At 36.5% G+C, this 27,959-nt stretch overlaps 1 protein-coding gene across 1 annotated transcript in view; it reads left to right on the top strand.

Moving 5' to 3' along the window:
• LOC150079443 (uncharacterized) overlaps positions 1-27,959 on the top strand; it is a 227,911-nt gene that overhangs the window by 111,943 nt on the left and 88,009 nt on the right. The window contains exon 11 of the mRNA XM_090383422.1: positions 14,141-16,573. Coding sequence (XP_090239548.1) covers positions 14,141-16,573 — 2,433 coding nt within the window. The remainder of the gene's footprint in view (positions 1-14,140; positions 16,574-27,959) is intronic.

A 27,959-nucleotide genomic window follows, 5' to 3' on the forward strand; every position in this document is an offset into this window, starting at 1 on the left:
TCAGAACCTTTGTGGCCACTTTTATAATGTGAACAGTAAATACATTAATTTTTACTGTGTAAGTAAGACCTTCCAAAGGCTCAATATATCCTATGTTATATTAACATTTAAGAACATACAAAGGAATTTACCTTTATTCTGTCTCATGGGAATACTTCTTATCCTACTCTCCTATAATACCGATGAAAACAAATGACAATTTAAAACTCAAAATATGTTCCTCTCCCTCAGCCCACAAATGATTCAATACCACAGGATCGCAGCTGAGGGCCCTAAAAAAATAATTTAGTGGATTATAATTTTATTGTATTCTAATGTATATTTTAATTCCACATTTTTTGACTTGAAGTTGCATAGGGTTTGATATTTCTGGGTCAGGTTGAGGCCTTCGGCTGCGATCCTGGGATATTGAATCATTTGTGGACTGAAGGTGAGGAACACATTTTGAGTTTTAAATTGTCATTTGTTAATTCATCGGTATTATAGGAGAGTAGGATAGGAAGTATTCCTATCCTACTCTCCTATAATTCTATTTTTCTATCTTCTATGAGATAGAATAAAGAAAAATTCCTTTGTATATTCTTAAATATTAATTTCTACTGAAAACATTAATTTCTTCTAACTTTCTAAAAAAATTTTGGAGTTAATTTTGTTATTTAATATTTTATAATCTTTAACTTTTGGTTCACACTAGGAGGTATAACTGTTCTTTTTTTTTTTTAATATATGTGTGATTTTTCAAATCTGCCATCTGCATGAGCTTTCTGGAAGGATGGATGCTGCATAGCTGGGCTTTTTCTGTGTTAACAAATTTTTATCAATTCGTTTCAAAGGTTCTATGTTGCTTTTTTTTTTTTTTTTTCTTGGCCTCTTTAAAAATATATTAGTCTTCATTGTGTGCCTTTTTTATGTATATTTATATTTCAGTGACATAATAAGCATAAAAAATTCTTATAAAATATTGGCAAGTTACCCATTCTTCGCTCAGATTTATTTATTTCAGGTTTATCCATTTGCAGTAGTAGCCTCCTGCCATCATTTCAAATGATGGCTGTAGTAATTCTTTGTCCCCCAATCCATTGTCTACTTACATAAACAATATCATTTGAAATTATAAATGCTGTATTACTTCATTTCAGAAAATAATATTACTCTGCATTATGTTTTTCAATCTTTACCTTCTGGCAACATTTTTATCCCATCCAGTTACACCGATGGCATTTGTACTCTTTATAAACAACAGTAGACTCTTGATTTACCGGGATCGGATTAACCAGGATACTTCATGATTCCAAAGTAAAAAATGTATATATATCCACCGGAAATCATAAAATTCAAGTAATAAACAGAATAAGTATACACAGATGTTTTGCAAGTCATAAATAAACGACAACAAGTGGCATTATAAGTTGTGATTGGGAGATGGATGCACCTATTATTCCGCAATCCCCGCCGTCTTCACACCTGTCGTTCAAAAAAAACAGTAGAAACAGAACAAATATTTAGTTTGTTTTAGTGCGTCACATGGATTGTTGTGCTCCAACGCACTGCAAAAAGACAAATTTTGTTTTGTTATTTATGATAGACAGGAATGTCAAAATTTTTTTAATAGTAAATATTTTTTTTTTATTTTTTTTTTTAGAAATCGCGAAAATGATGGGTAAATGCAAGAGAGTTGTGCTTTCAATTGAACAAAAACTTTAAATTATTCAAAAGTTTGAAAACGGCGTGGTAAGTTTTTTAGATTTTTATCTATCACCATAATTTTTAGGTACGTTGCTGAACATTTTTCAATATTTTTGGATTATCCAGGATTTTATTTTTAACCTCTATCTCGGAAAATTGAGAGTCTACTGTACTACTTTATCCACAGGTTCAACTATATGTTTATCAAACTAATTATGCAGTGGTTAAAATCAGTTTATAAATTATTAATAAACTGCTTACAGTTTCTTTATGTTTTCATGTTCTCAATCAAAGAAGATGGAGTATCTGGGGAGAAAAAATTAAATTTCTTATATCATATTTAACCAGATGGTTAAAATTATTTTCTGCTTCCTGGACTGATAAGTCTTTCTATTGCTATGCCCTAAGCCAAATATACAGTTTCTTCTCTCATCACCTTATCCCATGCATGGGCTGAGGTGATGAGAGAAGGAAAAACAATGAAAGTAACTGGAAGAAAACATTGTCCTGATTTCTTCCAGTTACAAATATTTGTACATCCTTCTTAAAATAATAGTCACTACTTCACCTTTACTTTCCTGATTATTATAATTTATAATGTGTATGGCTTAAATTCAGCCAATAATAAACACATAAACATAGAATCTGTTAGGAGTTTAATATTCTGTGATTAAATATAGTTTAAATTCAATCTTTATTTATAATTAACTCTTTCAGAAACAGGAATATACTGATATTTTGAAGCTTGAGATGAGTCGAAAGAGTTAGAAAAACGTAAACTCTTCTGGCTTAAGCTTTCCGAAGTAACAAGAATGGAAATTTATATATTAATTAAAAATCAAAATCTACTAAAAGATCCCCTTCTCCATAATGCACCTTTAGATGGGTCCATCAAGTAGATTACATAATTGGGATTTTTTTGTATAAATAAATAATGTATTGTTTATTGGGCTTGCAAACTACACAGTGGACCATATGTCATTTAATAAGGAATAATTTATACATTTCAAGGGTGCCTCCGTAGCCGGGTGGGCAGGAGCAGCAGTGCTTAGCACACACTTCTTGATTAGACCTGGGTTTGAGCCCGTGACCACCAAATACGGAGGATGCAGAAAGGTCAGGGAATGACCACCGCATATCCCACGGAGCAATATGGCCTTAGTTGCTAATGCTCCTAAAAAAAAACAAATAACAAATACATTTCAAGTTTAAGTCAATTTCTTGTTCATATTACCTTATTAATATTATATTTATATGATATTATCGCAATTGCTAGAGAAGTCTCCCTCTAGGCTTGCTCTTAGCTCCATGTAATGTTACAGTACAGCCATGCACCCTAAACTGTAACCATTATTTTTCTGTTATAATTGAGTGGTGTCACTACACACAGAAAAGGAATAAATCTCTCTTCCCTTATCAAAATTGTCCCAGCATTCTTGCTGTATATGAATCAGTTCATCATTTAAACAGCTCTTATTCTGGTTGATCTGAGAATCATCAGGACTGATTTCACCACCTGGACATGATCTGACTGCCAGGACATGTTCAGGAGGCATTACATATCTTGATAAGCAGGGCACCTCCTAGGAGATGCTCAGCTTAGAAAAATATATAATAGCTGCCCAAATAACAAGCAAGTTAGTTGGTATCTTTCTAATAAAAACATGTAGAGCATTGCAAGAAACTCATCATTTGTTATCTGTGCTTAATAAGAAATGATTTTTGATTGCCACATCTGAGCTTGCTATACAGGCCTTTAATTTTATTCTTAATATAATTAATGTCTAGATGCACTATTATATTTTAATTACAGTATATATTTTTTTATCACTTTACATGTAGCCTCCACACTTAAGTAGGAATTATCTTACCACATCCTGTTTCTCCCACTGCCCTTATTTTTGTTTGTTTCCAGTATTAGTATTAAAAAATGATGCATAGGAACAAGCTTATACAGCAATAACAATAAAATAAAATTTGTCCATTCCTTCTTTAAACTTATTCAAACTAACTGCTTCCACAACTCTAAATTAAATTTATTCCAACAGTCATACCCTTGCTGAAGGCAAATTTTACACATCTATTCTGCAACTGCTTTCACTGCTTCCATTGGAATGAGCAGCAGCCCAGAAAGCCAGTTGATGGGGATTTCAGGAACTGCTGGGAGCCATGAAACAAGTAAATACATGGGCTGTGTTAGAGTAACAAACAGTAAGAACAGTAGCATGTATACCTACATGTACACCATTTCTAAGAGTATAGTAAATAAATTTGATGAATTTGAAGTGCTAGTTAAGACATCCAAGGCAGATATTGTTGGAATATCAGAGACGTGGTGTCACTCAGCTATAAGGGATGCAGAATTGGAATTCAAGGAGTACAATGTGTACAGAAAGGATAAACAGGATAGGAAGGGAGGATGGATTATACTGTTAGTTGAGAAGTGCATTCAGTTGACATAGATGGACAGTGCAATGTTGAATCAATTTGATGTAACATAAGCACTGGGAAAGCAAAAATTAGGGTAGGAGTTTGTTGTAGGCCTAATGACTCTGGTGAGTACAATGAACAATTATACAGAAAAATACAGTGGGCCAGTAAATCAGTGTCTTATAATGAGGGATATTAACTTTCCAGATATAGACTTGAACTTGTGGGCTGGTCAATCGCACACTAGCAAGGCTTTTGTGGATTTATTGGATGATTGTTTTCTACAGCATCATATTAGAGAGATTAACGTAACAAGAGAAAGTAACACTCTTGATCTGATTAACAGCAGTGATTACTCATGCATTAAGAATTTACAGATAAAGGAACCACTAGGTGGCAGTGATCACAGTGTACTGATGTGGGATTTACTTAAAGATGTAACTACCATCAGGGGTAAAGGGATGGTTTTTGCTTTTGTAAAGGTGACTACAGTGGAGATTTTTTAGGTTCTATACGGTGGGACCAACTGATGATGTTACCAACAGCAAATTCTAAATGGGAAGCATTCAAGGAAGTAATTTTGGATGCTACTAGGCTTTTTGTTCAAACTAAGAAATACTGCTCTAGGTTTAGGCTCAAATGAATGTCAGATTAACTAATTAGACTCATGGCAGAGAAGAAAAGTACATGGGATGCACATATATTTTCAGGCGACACAGAAGCCTGTGGTAGATACAAGCTAGTCTGTAATCATGCCACAAAGGAGGTTAGGCAAGCAAAGGCAGATTATGAAAAATCTTTGGCAAAGAATGCAAAGAAAAACAGCAAAGACTTCTTTACTTATATAAACTCTAAAAGGAAGGGAATGAATCAGATTGGTCCACTTGATATCAATGGTTTGACTGTAGGTGATCATTCTCAGATAGCTGCTGAACTAAATGAGTATTTTTCATCTACATTCACACGTGAGGAGTTATTCGAGGAGGAGGAGGAGGAGGAGAGGGCCAGAAGTTTATCAAACTCTAACAGGGAGCTAAGTGATTTTGTAATAACTGAGAGCAAAGTGGACGAGAAATTGTTGAAGTTAAACATAAAACAGATACTTGAGATAGATGGGATCTATGCAGTTATATTAAGGGAGGCAGCTAAGGAAGTAAGCAAACCCTTAGCCATAATTATGAGAGCTTCGTTGGACTCAGGGAGGTCCCCTGGACTGGAGGTGTGCAAATGTATCACCAATTCACAAGGGGAATTCAAAGGGTGACACAAGTAACTACAGACCTGTTAGTTTAACTTATGTTCTGGGGAAAATAATGGAATCACTGGTTAAAGAAGCATTGCAGGATCATTTAGACAAGACTGCAGTAATAGTTAGGACACAGCATGGGTTTGTTAAAGGGAGGTCTTGTCTGACCAATTTGATTGAATACTATGATGTGGTCACAAAGGAACTGGATGCAAAAAGTAATTTTGATATCATATTCTTGGATTTCAGGAAAGCTTTTGATACTGTTGCACATGGAAGACTACTGTACAAATTGGAGCAGTGTGGCATTAAGGGCAAGTTGCTACAACAGATAAAAGGATGGTTGAGTAGGAGAAGACAGAGTGGTAATCAATGGTTACTTCTCTACGTGGACTAATGTTATTAGTGGTGTTCCTCAGTGTTCGGTGTTGGGACCATTGTTGTTGTGTATTGTATATTTATCAATGATATTGATAAAGGTATGTCAAGCTTAATGTCAAAGTTCGCAGATGATACAAAGGTTGACAGGGTTGTTAATGACAGTATGCTGATGCAACAGGATCTGGAAAAGTTGGGTAGATGGGCTGAGAAGTGGCAACCGAGGTTTAACATTGACAAATGCAAAGTATTGCATATGGATAGTAGCAACCAAAGAGAAATGCACCAACTATATGGCATTACACTCAGGATAGTGGAGAATGAAATAGACCTGGGGGTAATTGCAGTCAGATATGAAGTTTTCTAAGCAGTGCAGACAGGCTGCCAGAGTAGGTCATGGGACCTTTTCAGTGATATACAAGAATTTTGCGAGCAGGGATAAAGAGGTGATTATTTCCTTGTCGGTAGCATAGCTACCCTTTTTCAGGCCCGGAGGCAAAGAACACATTCAGGCCCCTACTTAATTAATGAAAATTCCAAAAACAGGAGACAGCCAAAAATGCAAGGCCCCAGAGGCAATTGCCTTGCCTGCCTATGTGGTAGCTATGCTTCTGCCCCTTATATAAGGCAATGGTTAGGCCACACCTCGAGTACTGCATACAGGTCTGGTAGCCTCATTTTAGAAAGGATGTAAAGTTGCTGGAACAAGTACAGAGAAGGGCAACTGAGATTTAACAAGACTGGTGAAGGGAACAAAGGGGGTACTCCTCCGAAGAAAGGCTTAAGTTCTGCAAATTGAATCTTCTGGAGATTAAGCACCTGCAAGGCAATCTGATTGAGGTGTATAAGGCCTTGAATGGATTGAGTAGGCTCAATACTGATGGGATTCTTCCTCTTGCTCAGATTACAAACCTGAGGGGGCATAGATTCAAACTGAGGAAAGACAATAGTAGAACAGATGTGCAGAAGTTTGCCTTTAGCCAGCATGTAGTTGATTGCTGGAACAAACTTTCATCTGTTGTTGTGGAAGTTGATAGCTTAAATAAATTCAAGGCAGAATTAGACAAACATTTTGAATGAATGGATCAATGAAATGGGCAGGGTTTTTTTTTTTTTTTTTTGGCTGATGCTATATAAGCTTGCTTTCTTGCATCATGAGCCTCTACTACTAATGCTAATGCAACCTTTTTACAATTTAAATCTATGTCCCCATTGTGCGTATGTGTTATCTGTCAATGAGTAAAGATACCATCAGCATTTATTTTATTTGTTCCCTTTAAAGTCACTCCAATTAGACCATCACATAGGTGCCTGGTTTCTAGATTCTGCATATTACAGAACACTAGTCTTTCGTGGTAGGTATACCTTTTGTGCCTCCCATATAATCTTCTTCATCTCTGTAACCTTATTTCCAGATCTATATCCTTCCTAAATTTCAAGGTGTGGCCTAATGATTGCTTTATACAATGTAATAATCACCTCTTTGTCCATCCTGGCCAACTTTTTCTTGTAGGTGTGGCAGAACCTCATTAGCTGTTCTAGCAGCCTGCATTACTCATAGAATGTTATGTCAGATTGTAAAGTTACCTCTAGTTCTTTTTTCTTTATCTTCTGTCAGTGAGGCGCCTCCGTAGCCAGGTGGGAAGGAGCAGCAGTGCGTAGCACACGCTTCTTGATTAGACCGGGGTTCGAGCCCGTCACCACCAAATACGGAGGATGCGGAAAGGTCAGGGAATTACCACCGCATATCCCGGAGCAATATGGCCTTAGTTGCTAATGCTCCTAAAAACCAAATAACATTCATTCTGTCAGTGACTGGATGAATTCTTAAAAGTCTCTTCGATCTGGACTGCAGTTAGCTGATCTCAGGTAGAGTAGTTTCCTCTGTTTTCAGGTTTATCAGCCTGCACGATATGGTGATTGGCCCATGAATACATACTTGCAAGGCGCCTCCGTAGCCAGGTGGGAAGGAGCAGCAGTGCTAGCACACACTTCTTGATTAGACCGGGATTCGAGCCCGTCACCACCAAATACGGAAGATGCGGAAAGGTCAGGAAATGACCACCGCATATTCCCGGAGCAATATGGCCTTAGCTGCTAATGCTCCTAAAAACCAAATAACAACAACATACTTGCAAAGACATAATACACACAGTGCAATATTGCTTTATTATTATTATCATCATCAGCAGCTGTTTTCAGTCCACTGCAGGATGAAGGCCTCTCCATCAACTTTCCAGTTCCTTCTGTTCTGTTTTTGCAGTAGCCATCCATTTACTACCCACAAACTCTTGAATTTCATCTGTCCATCTCTGTGTGGTACTACACTCAGAGTGGTAGAGAATGGAAAAGACCTAGAGATAATTGTGCAGTCAGACGTGAAGTTTTCTGAGCAGTGCAGACAGTCTGCAGGGATAAGGAGATGATTATCCCCTTGTATAAGGCAATGGTCAGGCCACACCTTGAATACTGTATACAGATCTGGAAGCCTCATTTTAGGAAGGATGTAGAGCTGCTTGAACAAGTACAAAGAAGGGTGACTAGATTGGTGAATGGAACAAAGGGTTGTTCTTACAAAGAAAGACTTAAGTTCTGCAAATTGCAGTGTCTGAAGACTAAGCACCTGCAAGGTGATCTAATCGAGGTGTATGAGGTCTTGAATGGTTTGAGCAAGCTCAGTGCTGGTGGGATTCTTCCTCTTGCTCAGATTACTCACCTAAGGAGACATAAATTCAAATTGCGGAAAGACAATTGTAGAATAGATGTGCAGAAATTTGCCTTTAGTCAGTGGGTGGTTGATTGTTGGAAAAAACTTCCATCTGTTATAGTGGAGGTCAATAACTTAAATGAGTTCAAGGTATAACTAGACAAACATTTGGAGTGAATGGAAGGAAAAAAAATTTTTTTTTTTTTTTTGGCTGATGCTATATAAGCTTGTTTTCTTGCATCATATGCCTCTACTAATGCTAAATCATTTTAACTTGCTTAGTAAATTGTTAACACTATAAGTTAGTTAAGTTTATTTTAATGCAATACCAATTCCAGGTATTTTCCCTACATATATATTTGTCTTCCATAAATTCTCTTCTTGTCAGTTATCCTGCTGTTTACTCTCGATCCAGTAGCTTGTCACTCGCGTTTGTTACCTCAGGATTTAGTGTTTGGTAAGCATACCATTCTGAAACAAACCATGTAACTAACAATTACAAATTAATGAACAGAAAATATATTATATTTTGCAAGATAAAGAATATTAATTTAGATTAACATAATTTTGCTCTGTACGATTATCTACTAACCATAACTATATGAATCAAATATTAATTTCATATATAGAATTGTTTTCTGTGATATTAAAATCTTTAGTGAAATTTAAGTGTGATGTCAAAATTATCCTCTGCATCCAGTTGCTTTGCGTAATTCATAGTAGCTAATCAGATTAATCAGGCATGAACAGTGTAATTAGCTTCTAAAAGATCATCACAAAGGAACTTTACAATCCATTCTGTTTAATTTCATTCTTGTCAAGATGATTTTTCAGTACTTCTTTAACTATTGGTTCCATCCATCTTCGGTCTTTAGGGGCTTCCTCTAAATCCAAGGATGCCCTCATTATTGTAGCTAATTTCCAACTTTTCTGACATATTTTCATCATTATTTACTCATAGCATAGTGGTGACCTTGGCATAGTAGTTTTATATTGAAAGCATATTGCACTGTGCTGTAAAAAATATTACACAGAATGCACATAACCAGTAAGCTACAATTGTGGTTGAGTGGTTAGTGTGTGTACAGAGTAACTCCGTATACAGCTATGTGATACATGAATACAGTAAATTCTTGTAACTCATTCATATTCTGAAAATAACTTAACCTATCTGGCAGTCCAAGAATTTTAAAAATTCTTGGACTGCCACACACACAAAACCATGGTGAATTCAGACATGTATGAGTATTTCGGTAATTTCATGCTGAGGTCACGACTGTAGGCAAGACTTTACTGTTAAGAAATCAGTGGAATTTTTTTATGAATTGACCATATATGAACCATTCATACTTTAGATGCTAGAAAATAGCACTGTATGTATTTAAAAATTTTAGCAGTGGCGAATCGTGACAAGTACATTTTCTGGAATTGTTGTTCTCATCTGATAATATGAAATATCACTAGCAGAAAGGCTTCTTGCATCAATTTCTAAAATACACCAATACTATTGTAATAAGAAGGATTATTAAACACAAAACTGAACTAGTGTTTAATATACCTGTATATTTAAAATAAAGTTACATCAAAACAATACAACAAAAAGTAACGTAAAATAAAATATAATATAATACAAACTCCAGAGCTTGTATGTTATACAATAGATTTATACATTGTGACATACATTATATGCTCCACATAAGTACATGGCACAGAGGTGTCTCTTCTTCTGGATGGTTGCCAGAAAACATCCTGCCTAAGAACTACAGATTCAGTAGTGGGATGCATGTGCCATCCTGTCCATGGTTCATAAACCTTTGTGTTGTTGCTATATGAAGATTCTCGGCCAATGCACAGTCAACAGTTAGCACATCCTCAGGGCAGACCCAGTGGCCTTCCTCGCATACATGCACCACAATGGCCAAACAATCAAAATCATATTAACAATAAGGTAAAGGAACACAGCAATGCTATTGGGGAGCTGATTTTGATGGTTCAGCCATTAAGTAGTCACTTTGTTCCTTGACTGTTCATCACTTGTGGTGATAGCTCTCTCTCTCATACTACCTCTTCTTAACTGAAGCTAGTTTCCTGAGTTCTGTTCTTTCACCCAGTATTTTCCTCGTGCATATTAATGACCCTCTATTTATCAGAAATCTTATTCATAGCTATGCAGTTGATAGTGCACCGTGATCCACATTATAGTTCAAGAAATCCTGCCCTGCGCAAACTGTTAAGTGCCGCCATAGCCAGGTGGGAAGAAGCAGCAGTGCGTAGCATGCGCTTCTTGATTAGACCTGGGTTCGAGCCTGTCACCACCAAATACGGAAGATGCAGAAAGGTCAGGGAATGACCACCGCATATTCCCAGAGCAATATGGCCTTAGTTGCTAATGCTCCTAAAAACCAAATAACAACAACAAACTGTTACAACTTTTCATATATCCACAACCACCAGTTCCTTTTTCAGTGAGGAGAAGAAACTTAGTTAACTTCAGTGCTATCTTAATTCCCACAGAAAAAATAGTCCTGCTGTTCTCATATTCAACAACATTGAGATTTCTAGACTAGATCACATATTTTTACTGTGGATAATCCCAACTTTTCTTCTGAACATTTCCTGACTCTGTTATGGAGTGGTAGGATGTATTTCTGTATCTGAGGAAATTAACCCTCACTTTAAAACTCACTATACTCCCTGTCACGCAGACATTTGGTTTCTGCTGCATGCCTTTTCTATGGATAAGTTACTAATTCTCTGAATTAGTAACTTTAATTCCACTTCTCCTGAACCTGCCTAAAATCCAATTGCAGTTCAATTCCAAACTTTCTCAAATAACTTTTTTTTTTTTTTTTTTTGTCTTTCTCATTTATACACTTCTGCTTTTTGGGAACAACTTTCCTTCTACTTTATTTCTTATAAAATTATTTGATAGTATGAACCAGAGCTATAATGCTCAATGCATTCTACGTTGATATCAATATTTGTAAAAGAACAAGAGAAGTTTACCTGAATATGATACATAGAACACTTATTATTATTATTATTATTAGCCATATGGTGCGAGGAAGCCTCCGTATGATACTCTCCAGAAATTAAAATGAAAGCAATTAAAAAATCGAAAATCTTACATTACAGTAAGAAATAATTGACAATAATTAAAAATCAAATGAACAAAATTAAAAATAAATTTAACGCAATTAAAAATTCCACTTCTTGTAAATAAAAAATTAATTTAACAAAAAAAATGCAAAACAATTTTCCTTCCTGAAGATGACAATGCTTTTCGACCATATATAGTGATCACAGGAATGAAAATTACCAAATAGGGCTGAGCATGGAACTTAAATAGGGATTGTTTGTCTTCACGCATGCGTGTAAAGGATCACGAGTTGGAGATTAGATATGGCCGGCGAACATTAACAGAATTCTCGTGCAACTTAATTTCAACGGTTTCTACAATTAATAGTCTTGTATAATTACGTTGGATACTAAGTATTTTGGCCTCGTTAAATAAAAAAATATGTTTTTCATTAAATGCATGAAAGGCTAATTCTGATGCTGCTGAACGAGAAGCACAAATTGAGGCCGCATGTTGATTAACACGAAAATTCAGGGGAAACCACGTAGAACCCTGATAAGCTGAGTTGCAATCACTGCAAGAAATGTTCTATACCGGATCATTTATTTGTGTTGCGAACGAGGAAAGGACTGAGCGATTGTTCACTATAGTGTGTAATTTCCATATTGGCCTGGTACAATTTTAAATTCTGTATCTTTAAAGAATCTGTTAAGTTGTTTGTGCCACTTTTCAACATATGGGACAAAAAGGACAGAAATAAAGTATTTTTTAATATTACAGTTGTTGGTTGATGTAGTATTTTGTATCCTATTCCTAATTTGGTTGATTGTAGATTCTTAAACAAGGGGTTAACCCTTGTTTAAGAATCTGCTGGTTAATATTTGTATTTCTGAACCCAAAGCAGATTCTGTCATTGAATATTTATAAGCATTGAGAAATTGATTAAAGATAATTGATCTTTTGTAGGTGAACAGGTGATAGCTGTTATTATGCAGAAGCATACACTGGTATGCTTCTTCATTATAACACTGTGATCCACAATGAAATCGACACTCAAAAAAGAACTCTTAAAATTATTGAAAGAGGTGTTATACTTCTCAAGAAATTTTTAACATAGATGAAACAGGACTTTTTTTGGAAACGAATGCCTAAAAGAAGTTTCATAGCGAAAGAATTATAAAGCATGCCAGGCTTCAAAGCGGTGAAGGATCGGTTGACTTTATTGCTGAGTGGTAACAATTCGGGGAAATTTAAAGTAAAACCCCTTTTAGTTTACCAGGAAGAGGGACAGTACAACCCAAAATCGACCAAATATACAAAAACTCGACAGCCAAGGACCATCGGATTAATAAATTCATGATTTTAATTTACCACATACTTACCACATAACTATATACGTATGTAATGGAGAATATTTTATATGTACAGATTTTTAATGTGAAATATTTTGACCAACATTTGGCATCTTTTCACTACCGTTTATTATTTGTGAGTCGCGATGGTATAGACTGTGACTCGCAAATACATATGTTGCATTATGGGAATATGGCACTCGCTTGGTGCTGATTCACTTAGCACTAAGTGAATCACTTAGCGCTCTGTTTTTCCAGAACGAATTATCAGCATTAAGCGGGGGTCGCCTGTACTAGAATATTCTAGGTCCTGATATGTTTCAAGGTTGGTGGTCATCATCTAAAAAAAATTGCAAAGTTTAAGCTTTTGGCTCTATGATGTTCACACAAGCCTCACCTGAAATCAGTTATGAGTTATATGCAATTCAGGTGCATATAAATGTTTTTATATCACTTTGAGTTTCTCTAAACACAAAAATCATTCACTGTCTTTATCTTATTTATTTTTGCAGTTTAGTAGTGAACTTGTAAAGATAATTTGATATACTAAGTATTTTATCATACTCAAATATGTAGTTTTAATAATTTTTGGATAGTATTATGGATAAGCATACTTCGGTCAGAGGAAATATAAATTTTGCGAAACATAAAATGCTTATAAAAAAAAAAGTAAAGTGCAGCCATTATCAACCCACTGCAGGATGGAAGCCTCCTCAACAATTCATGCTGAGGGAAATGGACCACAATCTGCCATGCTGGTCCAGTGCGGGTTGGCAGATCGACCGTATTCAGCAGTCAGGGCTTGAACCCCGGTCTACTCAAAGAGCGTGTGCTGCTGCACTCCCGCTCCTGACCACTCGGATGCTTATATTTTTGATAAACTCAGAATGTGAAAATTTTTATGAATAATTTTAAATTAAATAGTATATCAGTCAGTAAATACAAAAAAGAAAAAGAATTTTAAAAAAAATTGGAGAGAGAGATTGCTAGTAGTTCCAGGATGGCACTTTTACCCTTGTAAATTTGCTTTCCCTAATGACTGGTATTCAGCTTTTGTGAAAAAGATGCCCATTTTCAAGTAATTGATTTGGATAATTTTCTTGCACTGAGAAAAATTATAATTAAATTTAATTATAATTAATCTTTTATAAAAAAATTTAGTTTAATAGAAATATTTTTAAATGAATTAAAAAGCTTTATATCAGAATATGTGATAGTTCTTTGAATCACATTTTTCATACAAAACAAAATTCTCTTATTAGGTTCCTTTTTCCATTAAGAAGTTTGAACATGTCATACAACCAGCATCTGATACTAAAGATCCTCTCTTAGAAGCACTTAGTCTGCATACTCAACTTAGTGAAACAGAAAAACAGCCATTGCCAACCCCAGTGCCCACCTTTGTTGAACAAAGAAAAGGAAGATCTAGCAAAAATGCTGCAATGGAATGGATAAAAACTGTGTGCAGTAAACCCAAAAGAAAGATCAATCAAGAGAAAATGTGGGAAATACTAGACAAAATACCACCATTTGAAGCTGAGCATTTTAGTGAAGATGAGAGTCTTGAAGACACATCTACAATATATATCCCAAATCCTGATGAACCTGGTAAATATATTCTTGTCATGGGTGAACAGAGTCAAATAAGTCTTCTTGAACAGTCAGATCTGAATCCAAAAGTTATTCTGGAATCTAGAGCAACACAATCTGTTTCTTCTCTTGAAAGTGGAACACTATCTGATACAGTTAATAGTGACTTATTTTCTCCATCAACATCAGTGTTTTCTCCAATAATAATGCCACTGTCAGTCCCTGAAAAATCATCGTCATCATCACTAGCATCTTCACCCCTGCCTGTGTCAGAGCTATCATTATCACCTCTGAAGAAAAATAAGAAATTGCAATCTTCACCAAATTTAGTGGAGAGAGAATGCTCCCCAACAAAAAATAAACAGTCATCATCATCAGGTCTTAAAAATGTTATTGTGTCACCATTTAAAGATGGAAAATCATCACCTAAAAAGCTTCCAGTGCAGAAGGCAATAGTGAATGTTCCAATAAAGAAAAAAATTGTGCATCTTCCATTGAAGAAAAAGGTATTAAAAATTCCTCTAAAGAAAAAGTTAGTAAAATTTCCTTTGAAGAAAAAAGTAATGAAGCCTTTGAAACCAGGATTGCTACTGAAAACATCACCTTTGTCTTGGCAACCAAAAGAAACCCTGGATGCACTACCTGTCAGTAGTAACAATGAAGTGTCTCCAGAACTTAGTAATTCAGTGAGTGCTGCAGTTGAAAGCATGGCACTAGAAATGAAAAGAAAACCAGGCAGGCCACCAAAGTCAAAGGACTTAATAAAAACTATATCCGAAGAAAATGAAAATTTATTAGAGAAGAATGATATATCAAAGGAAGATAGTTTGATAACACCAGGAAGAAGAAGAACTGGAAAAATACCATCAAAATGGAAAGACTTTATATTAGATAAATTTGATGAGGCTATATCATCTGCTCTTAAAGTACAATCAAAATATTCAGATTCTGAAAAGGACATTCATGAAGAAAGTGATTTTGAAGAATTTGTTGAGACACCAGAAGATAGTTTATCATCATCTGATATTATTGTAAAAAGAATTATAAAAAAAAAACAGAGCCGACCGGCTAAAATTCAAAGGCCAGTTGTAATACCTTTATCAGGAGAGCCCATGTTACCACCTCCTCCTTTACCTCCAACGGATTTGAATATAGTTGTGATCCAGCAAAACCAGTTAAATACTGATGAAAACAAACAAGATAATAATGAGAAATTAGAGGAAACTAATAATGGTGAAACAACAAAAACAAAAGAAGTTTTAGATGTCTCAGAGCAGACAGAGAAAGGTGAAGATGAGGATGAAATAAATAAAGAAAAAAGATTAAGTGACAAGGGTACGGAAACAAATGTTGAAAATAAAGAAAATGATGGTGAAAACACAGTTCTATTACCTAATAACCTTGAAAAAGATAACGATAAACAAAGAGAACCAAAAAATACCCCATTGAATCAGGAAATTTCTGCACTTGGAAAAAGAAAAAGAGGCCGCCCACGCAAGGATGAAAGTAATGTAATACTACAGGGAAGGCTTGGCAGCTCTGGGGTTGTAGAGATAATTAAAAAAACAGTAAACTCGCCTGCAATACAAGAAGGAGTTGTAACTATAGTTAAAAGAGGTCCAGGGCGTCCACCAAAATATCCTTTGTTACCTGGCATGCAAAGAAAACCTGGCCGACCACCAAAAATGATATCGACAGGGCCAAATGTGAATGGTACCCCACCATTTTTTATAAAACGAAGACCAGGGCGACCCCGTAAAGAAGAACAGTTGGCTTATTCACTGGCACTTGAAAATGGTGGGTCACCATGTGATCCACTTATTGCAAAACGAACTGCAATAGCAGTCAGGAAAATTAGAGAGGAAAGGGAAGACAGACAAAAAAAAAACAGAGTATTTGTTGTTATGCCTGATGGTTCTGTAGTGGAGGTAAGTGGCAATGACTGTCAGAAGGCAGTTATCCGTGCTTCTGCTAAAATGGAAACAATTCGACGAAATATAGCAAGGAGAACAAAAGAGGGTAATATTGGAGATTTAGAAGATCAAGATGATCCTGATTTTCTGCTAGATGATGGAAGGAGGCCAACAATGAGAAGTTTGTTGGGGGTAAGTTTTGTCTCCCCTCCTATCTAATATAAAAGTTATCTGTTTTATGATTAAGTATATATAATTAGCATAGAGATGTCTATATAAATACTGTTATCACCTTTGTGAAAATTTGACAGTTCATTGTATGAATTTAATATCACTTTTTTTCTTTCTTTCTTTTTTTTTTTTTTTTTTTTTCGTTAAGCATAGTTTTGGGATGTGAATCGCCCTCCAAAATTACATTTCAGTTTATATAACATAGAATCAAAAAGTTCAGGGTGGAATTTTTTAAAAATATATGAACACTGAATAAGAAAGCCTTTTGTCTAGAACTTTAATTTGGGTAGAAATTTTTATAACAGACAGTGCTTTGTCAATTAAAATTGAGTGGGAAGTGTTATGGCATTCTGCTACCATAGTTATGTAAATGTTCATTTTGCCCAGGCATCGTCAGAGCTGGGTGTCAAAGACTTAAAAGTAGGTGTTCTTATTCATGTGATTTCTGCCATCTGATACTAACAAATACAGTAGGCCCTCAATTTAATGGACTAAATGGGGAAAGGGGTGTCTGCTATTACCGAAAGTCCATTAAATTGAATGTGTTTTAAAAAGATATATTATAAGGAATTTACAATGTACATGATGTATTAAAATGTTATTATAATGTATAAGTATGAATAAAATATTATAATGTACATTGAGTAATTTATACACGCCACTAAAAACATCTATTAAAAATAAATAAATTTACGACAGGAACCAAACTTTATTTTAATTAAACGCATCAAAAACTATACAATGTAACTAATGGAGTGTTTCCACCACTCTTTTTTTTACTTTTTTACTTAAAGCAACAGAAAGTTGTTTTCAATGTGAACATTAGTTTTTTTTCATTTAAATCCATTTTAGAGGGGGAAAAAACTTTAAAATTCTTAAACCCCATTGAATAAAAAAATACAAAAAGCATTAAAAAAAAAAGTTCCATAATATTCAATATTAATATTAACTTAATTGAAAGAATCACAATTTTCAGAGTCAAAAACAGCTGTCATTTGGAGGGAGAGGTGCTAATTCCTTGCTGGTAGAGGGTTCTGGTGAAACAGGTCCAGTTGATGGAGTGGTCTTGAAGAAATCATCAAGCTTCAGTTACCTTACACCTTGGTGCCACTTCCTTATTACTGTATATCGAAATTCCCTAAAATGTTCATAATAAGGAAACACATCAGGGTCTGATGATGATTCAATATAATGTATGATGTCATCCATATATTGCCTTGAGCAGCAGTGCGTAGCACACACTTCTTGATTAGACCGGGGTTGGAGCCCGTGCCCGCCAAATACGGAGGTTGCGGAAAGGTCAGGGAATGACCACCGCATATCCCAGGAGCAATATGGCCTTAGTTGCTAATGCTCCTAAAAACCAAATAACAAACAAACAACAACAACAACAACATATATTGTCTTATAACAGACAATTTAGGATGAGGTGCAGCTGATTCTTCGCCTTTGTCATCATCATCATCCTCTTGTTCTCCATGAAGAACATTTTCTGCAATCTCTACCCTACAAAAAATTTGATAGCCCGGATCATTCTCAGTTGCATTTTTGTTGCCATCCCTCAGAAGAGTGTCCTGAAAATTAGATGCCTCAACTCCCTCAAAGCCCATTTTAGATTCTACGTCATACAACAACTTCTTCCAAGCCAAGGTAGTAATCTTCATATCTTTCCACACAGCTGTTAAGTTGAAGACAGCAGATCTGACGCTGTATGCATGAAAATTTTGCAGTGTCCTGGTGCCTCTTGTAGCTTAGCATTAGTAGAGGCATATGATGCAAAAAAGCAAGCTTATGTATCATCAGCCAAAAAAAATACCCTCCCATTTGTTCCAAATGCCTGTCCAGCTGAGCCTTAAATTTATTTAGGCTATCAACTTTCACAACAAAAGATAGAAGTCTGTTCCACCAATCAACTACCTGCTGGTTAAAGGCAAATTTCTGCACATCTATTCTACAACTGTCTTTCCTCAGTTTGAATCTGTGCCCCCTCAGGTTCTTAATCTGAGCAAGAGGAAGAATCCCATCAGCATTCAGCTTCTTCTGAGTCTTCCAAAACAACCATCACCTCTTCCAAAAACTTCTTATACAACCTTTTACATGCAACGATTACACCTGATCCATCAGGAAGACAGACAAAGAAGTGTTAGGAGGCAGAAAAACACATTTAATTCTCCCATCCCTGCTAAATAACCTCTCAGCATTAGGGTGAGTAGGTGCATTATCTAGCAATAAACCAGCCTTTATTTCATGAGAAGGAATTTTCAGCACATCTCTCTGATAGCGTCGCATATCAGACAGATGTGCTGTCTGATGTGTGATGCTATCAGATATAAATAGGTTCTAAATTTTGACTTTAGGACAGAAATTTTTTGTCTGTTAAATCCGAATTCCATTAAATTGAGGGCCTACTGTAAAATAAAAGTAGACAAGGTCAAGATTCTGTTAAAAAACCAGTTTGCATTGCGGGCTCCAATCCTCTTGGTCAAACTATAAAAAATATTAATCCCACTCTTATCTAATGCAGTTTTGATAAACACAAGCTATCAAATAGGTTCATTGCTGATATCAGATTCAGTTCAGCGAATGGCACTTGTGAGATACTGCTGTTGAAAAGAAATATCACTCTTTTGTTTAAGAAATTAATCTTTAGAGTAAGTGTTACAGGTCAAGTGATATGTGGTTGTGCACCATCATGCACGTACATGTTACGCTGAAGATTTTTGTATTGTTTGCATTTGTGGATTGATAAAGTTGATAACAAGTGAATGACATGTGTTCATTCATCCGAAACTTTCTTTCAGACAGTGTTACTTCCATATTGGTACAAACTTGTGGAACATATTGGAAACTAAAAAAATGACTGAGTAGATATTTCCACATATGCTTTAGCTAACAGTTACTGCATTGATTGTTTATTTATTACTGTGTTATTACTTTCAATCACAAAAAATAAATAAAATTATCAGTAAACTTTAAATAAATGTTGATCATCACATCTGAATTATTAATAAACACGTTATGTAGTATTAGTAGTGGCAAATAATGCAAGAAAGCAAAATTATAAAACATCAACCCCCAAAAAAAAAAAAAAAAAAAAAAAAAAAACACCAACGCACTTCACTCGTCCATACCCTCCATGGATTTGTCTAGTTTTTCCTTGAATTTATTCAAACCACCCACTGGCTGAAAGCAAACTCACACACATCTATCCTACAACCATCTTTTCTCAATTTGAACTAAAACCCCTCGTGTGTGGTCTCTGCAAGAGGAAGAATGCCATCAACATTTAGCTTACTTGATTCATTCAAGGTCTTAAACACCTCAATCAGATCTTCCATAGGTGCCTAGTTCCAGATGATGCAATTTACAGAACTGAAACTGAAGCCTTTCTTGGTAAGAGTACCCTTTTGTTCTCTTCACCAATGTGGTGCTGTACAGAGGATAATCACCTTATCCATGCTGGCAAAGTTTCTGTATATCATTGACAAAACCCCATATGTTAGTCTTGGCAGCCTGTTTACACTGCTCAGAGAACTTCGTATCTGAATGCACAATTTCAAGGCCTTCATCAATATCATTAATAAGTATTGAAAACAGTGATCGGCCCAGCACTGAACCCTGAGGGATTCCACTAATAACATTAGTCCACGAAGAGCAGAGCCCATTGATAACTTCCACTCAACCATCCCTTTATCCATAGCAGTAACTTGCCCTTAATGCCACATTGCTCCAGATTGCACAATAGTCTTTTATGTGCAACAAAATCAAAATATCAAAAGCCTTCCCAAAATCCAAGTATGTGATATCAAAATTATTTTTTTCATCCAGTTCTTTGGTTACTGCATCGTAGTATCCAATCAGTGTTTCAAAATATAACTAATATATAGAAATAAAGGGAAATTTACCTCAATGTTTTTTTGTGCAAAGCTTTACTACAGCACCTTCCCTCACAATGGCTTCCTTCCCTCACAGGCATATGAATGGTCCGACATATACGCGATCGATAGTCAAAATCTCCCAACCCAACGACCACCACCACATAACCCTGAGATTCAGAAGACGTCTTGTGTAATAATAAAATCATTAAAACCATTAAAATGATCATGGCGTATATAAGTTAAAATCTTTAAATTAGCTAAAATAATTCAACCTAATTTTGAATAACTTCTCTTCCTAAAGCAGACCGGGGCTTTTCAACAGGCTGTCTTGGTCACAGGATAGAAGTAACATAATGGGAATTTCTTAAACCCTTCGAGATTATTTTATATCTTGGTGCATGTGTGCAAACGACCACGAATCTGATATGAGAAATGGGCAATGTACATTGATGGAATTCTCATGCAGTTTGATTGGATTCGTGGTCGAATTACAGCATGCGACAATCACATGTCTAGACAGGATTGTCCTCCGGGAAATGCTGCTAAGAATTACTATGGCTTGTAAGACAGTGGCATTGCAGGCACTTCAGGTAATAGGCAGTAAAATGCCATTACATCTTTATGTAATCTTTAGAGATCTACCCTACTACATGCGTTGGACATACAAAGCTTTCAAGGCCTTGATATAGCTAATGATCCATGGAAGGAGAAAGAAAAGCTTTGAGATCAGTTAATGGATAGATGACAGTGGATTTGGACTGAAAGTACAAAAGGTACTATTACTCAGAAATTTTTCACATGTAAGAAGTATAGCATATAATAGGACAAGATAATTTAAACCTAATTTGCATTGTACGTTCTTGCTAACTGGACATGGCTCATTAATGCAAAACTTGACAAGTTGTGTGATTTTGATAGAACTACATGTTATTGTGCACTAGAGGAAGCATGTCATTACTACTTTCAAGAATACATGAACCTAAAGCAGGATTGTTGGGGGGATTAGAATGGAAAAACAATCATTGTAGTGCTTTTCCATTCTAATCCCTAATGCAATCATATGGATATGTTTTGAAACTTCAGTGGGAAACTTACTCCAAATGAAAGATGACCATGTTGTTGGAAGGTAAAGATCATAGTATTCAACAGTTTGTGGAATCTCTAATGGTCCTGGAACTTAATATGATGTACTAAAGCATTAGTTGATTAAAAAAAACTGCAGTGGAATTGGCCTGCTTATGAGAAAACAGGGGGAGGTTCCTAGGGACGGATCATGTTATAAGTGGAGGTGGGAATGGATGTATGATAATCTGTTCTTGTACAATGATGGGTGTCCAATTCCACACGACAGCACTGTTAGGGCCTATAGGTAGACTAATCTCCAGCTCCCTCCTGACTTGCTAAATCATGATCTTATTGTTATGTTGCCAAACTCTTTCTGTTGCAGCTCTCTGTATTGCTGCACTGTGACTATGCTGCAGGATCACTCCATGAAACCTGTGCTGCTGCAGGGCAAATCAGCTTGATTAATTTTCAAATTGTGTATACAACTTTATGCTATGATGTGATGTGATGACTTCACTGTGAGTATTGCTCTGCAACTGCCGCATGGCCCCAAGTGCCAAGCGTTGGTGTCCAAGCGATTTTTCCTGAGCGATATATTGAGTGATTTTCCCAGCAATCGCATTCTGTTTAATTTCTAGTGCTTTTCAAATTTTCAGTTTATTATAAATGGTTCTGTACTTTACAGATATTAAGTAAGAACCCAGAAAGGAAAATCACCTTTCTTTTTCTTAGTGTATATATATATATATATATATATATATATATATATATATATATATATATATATATATATATATATATATATATATATCAATTTTCACTAACAAACTAATTTTTCCATCCTCTTGGTCACTAAGTGGCACCGCTCCTGCCTCTACGTGATGGGGGCGGCAACCTGGGTGAAAGGTATCCTCTGGGGGAAAAAGGAGCAACCATGGATATAAATGAATACACCTTTAGAGCCCTCAAGCTCAAGGCTAGAGGGATCACCTGAGTGAATTACCAAAGAAAATTTTTTGGTAATTCACTCCCTATCCACCCAGCCTGTGGGAAAGTTATCACCATTTCTAATCCAAAGTTATTTGGAATCCATCGCCGGATTACCAAAAATGGTGAAATGACTGCAGTCGGGAGACCTGATTGAAACATCTTCCTCTAAACATTCTGAATGGCTACTAAAAACTAAAACGTTTGGCTGACTACCAGTATCTGTCACTCCCCACAATTCCTTAAATTCATCTAAAGGTGTTATCACAGAGTGGGTCCCCCCATACTTCTCTTTCAACCCATGCACGGTACTAAGTACTATAGGTTTTGACACCTTTCGTGTTTGGGGTTTCCATTAAAAAAAAAAAAAAAAAGTTCAAGAACTTAGCAGTCGAAAAGTGATCAGTGCCAAACGAATAATGACAAAAAAAGATGGAAATCTCGTTCCTACTAGATCCATCATCTTAACATTTAGCACTCCAGAATTGCCATCCACAGTAAAAGCTGGCTATTTAAATTGCCGAATTCGCCCTTACATCCCAAACCCGATTCAATGTTTTAAATGCCAGAAATATGGACCCTCTCAGCAGGCATACAGAGGGGATGCCATCTGTCCAATTTGTGGATCAAAGGACCATACACAAACAGATTGTGCAGCCTCAACTCCCATTTACCCCAACTGGAAACTGGAAAAAAAAATCCAAAAATACAAAATTGAACATAAAGTCACATATCCTGAGGAATGCAGACAGATTATGTTTACCATGCATAGTTGAACATATGTGTCTTACACCCGGAGCTATTCGTCAGCTGCAGTTCAAACAGATGTGTCAATTACACCCAGCACTTCTCTTGCTAACTGGGTTAAAGCTACCCATCTGGAAAAAACACCCCTAAAACTAAAACCAGTGAAGCCACTAACACTCCAATCAGTATTCCAACGGTCTCGAAAGACAAAGAAAAATTGAAAACTCCTAAAGACTCTAAGAAAGCTGAAGTACCCACAAATAGTATGAAAGTGGATGATTACCAAGGTTATGAGGAAACCGTCCTGGAACTTAATGCCAATGACACAATGGATACTGGACGCCCCATGTTCCCAAAAAAAAAAGACCTGAAGAAATGCTCCGTACAAAAAAAACAATCAGATGAATCTTCCTCAACTCAACCCAAATAATGCAAAACATCATACAATGGAACTGCAGAGGACTAAGAAGCCATTCAGATGACTTGAAGGATTTACTCATGCAATTTAATCCCGTAGGCATATGCCTACAGGAAATGTTCCTGTTACCACAAATCTCACCAAAATTTTCAAATTATGTCATATACAAACGAAATAGAATATCAGAATCTCCTGCATGTGGAGGAGTAGCTATTCTTATTAATTCCAATATTCCATCGAGGTGCATCTAGTTACAAACGTCCCTAGAAGTTGTGGCAGCTCGTATTGAAGTTAGTAATTCAATTACCCTTGTTTCTATTTACATTCCACCATCTCTGCCATTTCCTCATTCAGAAATGGATAATCTCCTCACACAACTCCCAAAACCAATTTGCCTTTTTGGTCATTTTAATGGCCACCATTCATTGTGGGATCCACTACAATGGGCGCAAGAGGCAAATTGATTGAGGGGTTTTTGAATAACAATGATCTAAATTTACTAAACTCTGGATCTCCCACATGCATCCACCTACCTACAGGATCCACTTCGGTAATTGACTTGTCAAAATGCTCACTGTCAATTTTTCAAATCATGACATAAAGTAAAAAGTAAAGTAAAGTGCAGCCATTATCAACCCACTGTAGGATGGAAGCCTCCTCAACAATTCATGTTGAGGGAAATGGACCATAATCTGCCACGCTGGTCCAGTGCGGGTTGGCAGATCGACCGTATTCAGCAGTCAGAGGCTTGAACCCTGGTCTACTCAAAGAGCGTGTGCTACTGCACTCCTGCTCCTGCCCACTCGGCTACATTAATCATGACATGGTCGGTGTTAACCGATCCCTTTAATAGCGATCATTTTCCTATTATTTGCACATTACAAAGAGAGGTAACTATAAATCCAGACCAACGATCCACTTGGAAGTTTAGAAAGGCGAACTGGGATGGCTATTCTGCCCAAATATATCTAAACAGACTTTATGTTCAAAAACAACCCATTAATGATGTAACTGCATACATAACCAATCAGATTCTGACAGCATCCGATGGATCTATTCCAAAATCCAAGGCATATCGCATTAACCGGAATCACTGGTGGAATACAGACTGCCTTCATGCCAAAAAAAGGAGAAAAACCGTGCAGGAATAATTTCCGAAAGTATCCTACCACAACTAACTTAATCACTTGTATGAGTCTTAAAGCTAAAGCAAGGCAAATTAGATGGATAGCAAAATGTGTGTCGTGGATTGCCTTTGCTTCAACCATCACCAAAGACACCGACACCCGGCTCATCTGGAGAAAGATACAGGCCCTAAATGGCAAATTTGCTCGGCTGCCCTCTCCAATACTTAATTGGAACGGGAAAGACGTGTCTACTCCTGAAGAAGTTGCTAATCTAGCAGAATCGTTTGCCACAATCTCTGCTTCTACTTCTTTTGCTTCCACTTTCCAAAACATCAAAGTAGCTGCAGAACGGTATAAAATTAACTTCTTCACATGCCGCTTTTTCCCGCACAACGAATCTTTTACATTAACAGAACTCAAAGAATCATTAAATAGATCATCCAATAGTGCAGTAGGCCCAGATGGTATCTATTACATTATGCTGAAGCATTTACCTGAAAAGGAATTGCTAACTTTGTTGATCTTCTACTATCAAATTTTCTATGAAAATGCTTATCCTTCTTCCTGGCACCATTCTTTTATTACTACCATACCAAAACCAGGAAAAGAATCCTACCCTGGTTCAAAATTATAGGCCCATATCTCTCACGAGCTGCTTGGGTAAAATTTTCGAAAGGATGGTTCAAAGTAGGCTCACCTACATCTTGGAGTCACAGAATCTCCTCCCAGATCATCAGTATGGCTTTCGAAAAAATAAATCAACCCTAGATGTGCTCATCAAAGCCAAATCTAATATCTGCAATGCCTTGGTTAGGAAACAACATCTAGTTATGGTCAACTTAGATCTTGAAAATGCATATGACACTACCTGGTGTCATGGTATTCTTATGGATCTTTACCATCTGGGATTTAAGGGCCATTTGCCTTAAATAATAATTAAAAATTTCCTGCAATTGCACTTTTCAGGTCGGTATAAAAGCATACTCTCTCATTCTCACATTCAGGAAGAAGTCCCGCAGGGATCGATAATTAGTTCAACACTTTTTGCAGTTAGAGTCAGCACCATGACACGTGATATCCCAAAAACTGTCGAAACTTATATGTATGCAGACGATCTTACCATTTCCTATCAGAGTCAAAAGTATCAATACCGTTGAATGCCATCATAGGGGGAAGTCTTGCCTGACCAATTTGATTGGATACTATGATGCAGTCACAAAAGAACTGGATGCAGGGAATAACTTTGATATTATATACTTGGATCTTAGAAAGGCTTTTGATACTGTTGCACATGGAAGACTGCTGCACAAACTGGAGCAGTGTGGCATTGGAGGCAAAATGCTGCTATGGATAAAGGGGTGGTTGAGGGGGAGAAGACAGAGAGTGGTAATTAATGGACACTGCTCATCGTGGACTAATGTTATTAGTGAAGTCTCTCAGGGTTCAGTGTTTGGTCCATTGTTGTTTTCTGTATTTATAAATGATATTCATGATGGTATATCAAGCTTAATGTCCAAGTTTGCAGACGATACGAAGGTTGGCAGAGTTATCAAGGACACTACTGACACTATGCTACTGCAACAGGATGTGGAAAGGTTGAGCAGATGGGCTGAGAGGTGGCAAATGAAGTTTAACATTGACAAATGTAAAGTACTACATATGGGAAACAGCAACCCCAGAGCAACGTATCAACTCTGGTACTACACTGACAGTGGTAGAGAATGAAAGGGACCTGGGGGTGGTTGTGCAGGCAGATATGAAGTTTTCTGAGCAATGCAGACAGGCTGCAAGAGTAGCTCATGGTGTATTGTCGATGATATATAGGAATTTTTCTAGCAGGGATAAGGAGGTGATTATTCCCTTGTATAAGGCAATGGTCAGGCCACACCTAGAGTACTGTATACAGGTCTGGAAACCTCATTTCAAGAAGGATGTAGAGATGCTGGAACGAGTACAGAGAAGGGCAACAAGATTAGTGAATGGAACAAAGGGGTTGCTCTTACGAAGAAAGGCTTAAGTTTTGCAAATTACAGTGTCTAGGGACTAGGCACCAGCGAGGTGATCTGATTGAGGTGTATAAAGCCTTGAATGGTTTGAGCATGCTCAATGCTGATGGGATTCTTCCTCTTGCTCAGAATAATCAGCTGAGAGGGCATAAATTCAAATTGAGGAAAGACAGATGTAGGATAAACGTGAGGAAATTTGCCTTTAGCCAGCAGGTGGTTGGTCAGTGGAATAGACTTCCATCCCTTGTCGTGGAAGTTGATAGCCTAAATAAGTTTAAGGCTCAGCTGGACAGGTATTTCGAACGAACAGAGGGGTGAAGTGGAAGTGGTTATTTTTTATTTATTAATTTTTTATTTTTATTTTATTTTTATTTTTTTTGGCTGATGCTTCATAAGCTTGCTTTCTTGCATCAAATGCCTCTACTAATGCTAATGCTAATCTCCAACTTGCCATAAACAAAATTGAATTATGGACTTCGAGGAATGGTTATTGACTATCAGAAAAGAAATGCACTGCTACCCACTTTTGCAAGCGTCTGGCTCTCCATCCTGATCCTGAATTACATATCAACAATATTTCAATCCCACTTGCTACTAATGTCAGATTTTTTGGTCTGATATTAGACAGCAAGCTTAATTTCCAAGCTCACATCAATCAATTAAGAAATGTCTGTCTAAAACGTATGAACATACTTCGGTCAGTCTCGTCCATGTCTTGGGGAGCCGATCGATATACTTTACTTCACTTTACAGAACTTTAATCCGTTCACACTTAGATTATGGTTGTCTAGTATGTGACTCTGCTAGAAGCACTACTTTACAACGTCTAAATATCATTTAGCACAGTGCTCTGAGGACTTCTTCAATCCAAAGTCTTTATATCAAAGCGCATGATCCCCATTACATCTTGGTAGGAAAACATTGTTGCTCCAATACACTGCTAAAATCAGAGTATACCATCTCACCCCAGTGGGGTATCTTTATAATGCTCGGTGGGATTTGTTCTACAAGAGCAAACCAAATGAAAAAAAGACCTGCTTCACTCAGAATTAAAGAGTTGGTTCAGAATTGGGATATTGATTTAAGTGATATCTTTCAGGACACAGTTGCTCTTGTTCC

The sequence above is a fragment of the Mastigoproctus giganteus genome, chromosome 10 (genome assembly GCF_048544385.1).
Source record: "Mastigoproctus giganteus isolate SK-2022 chromosome 10, ASM4854438v1, whole genome shotgun sequence".
NCBI lineage: Eukaryota > Metazoa > Arthropoda > Arachnida > Uropygi > Thelyphonidae > Mastigoproctus > Mastigoproctus giganteus.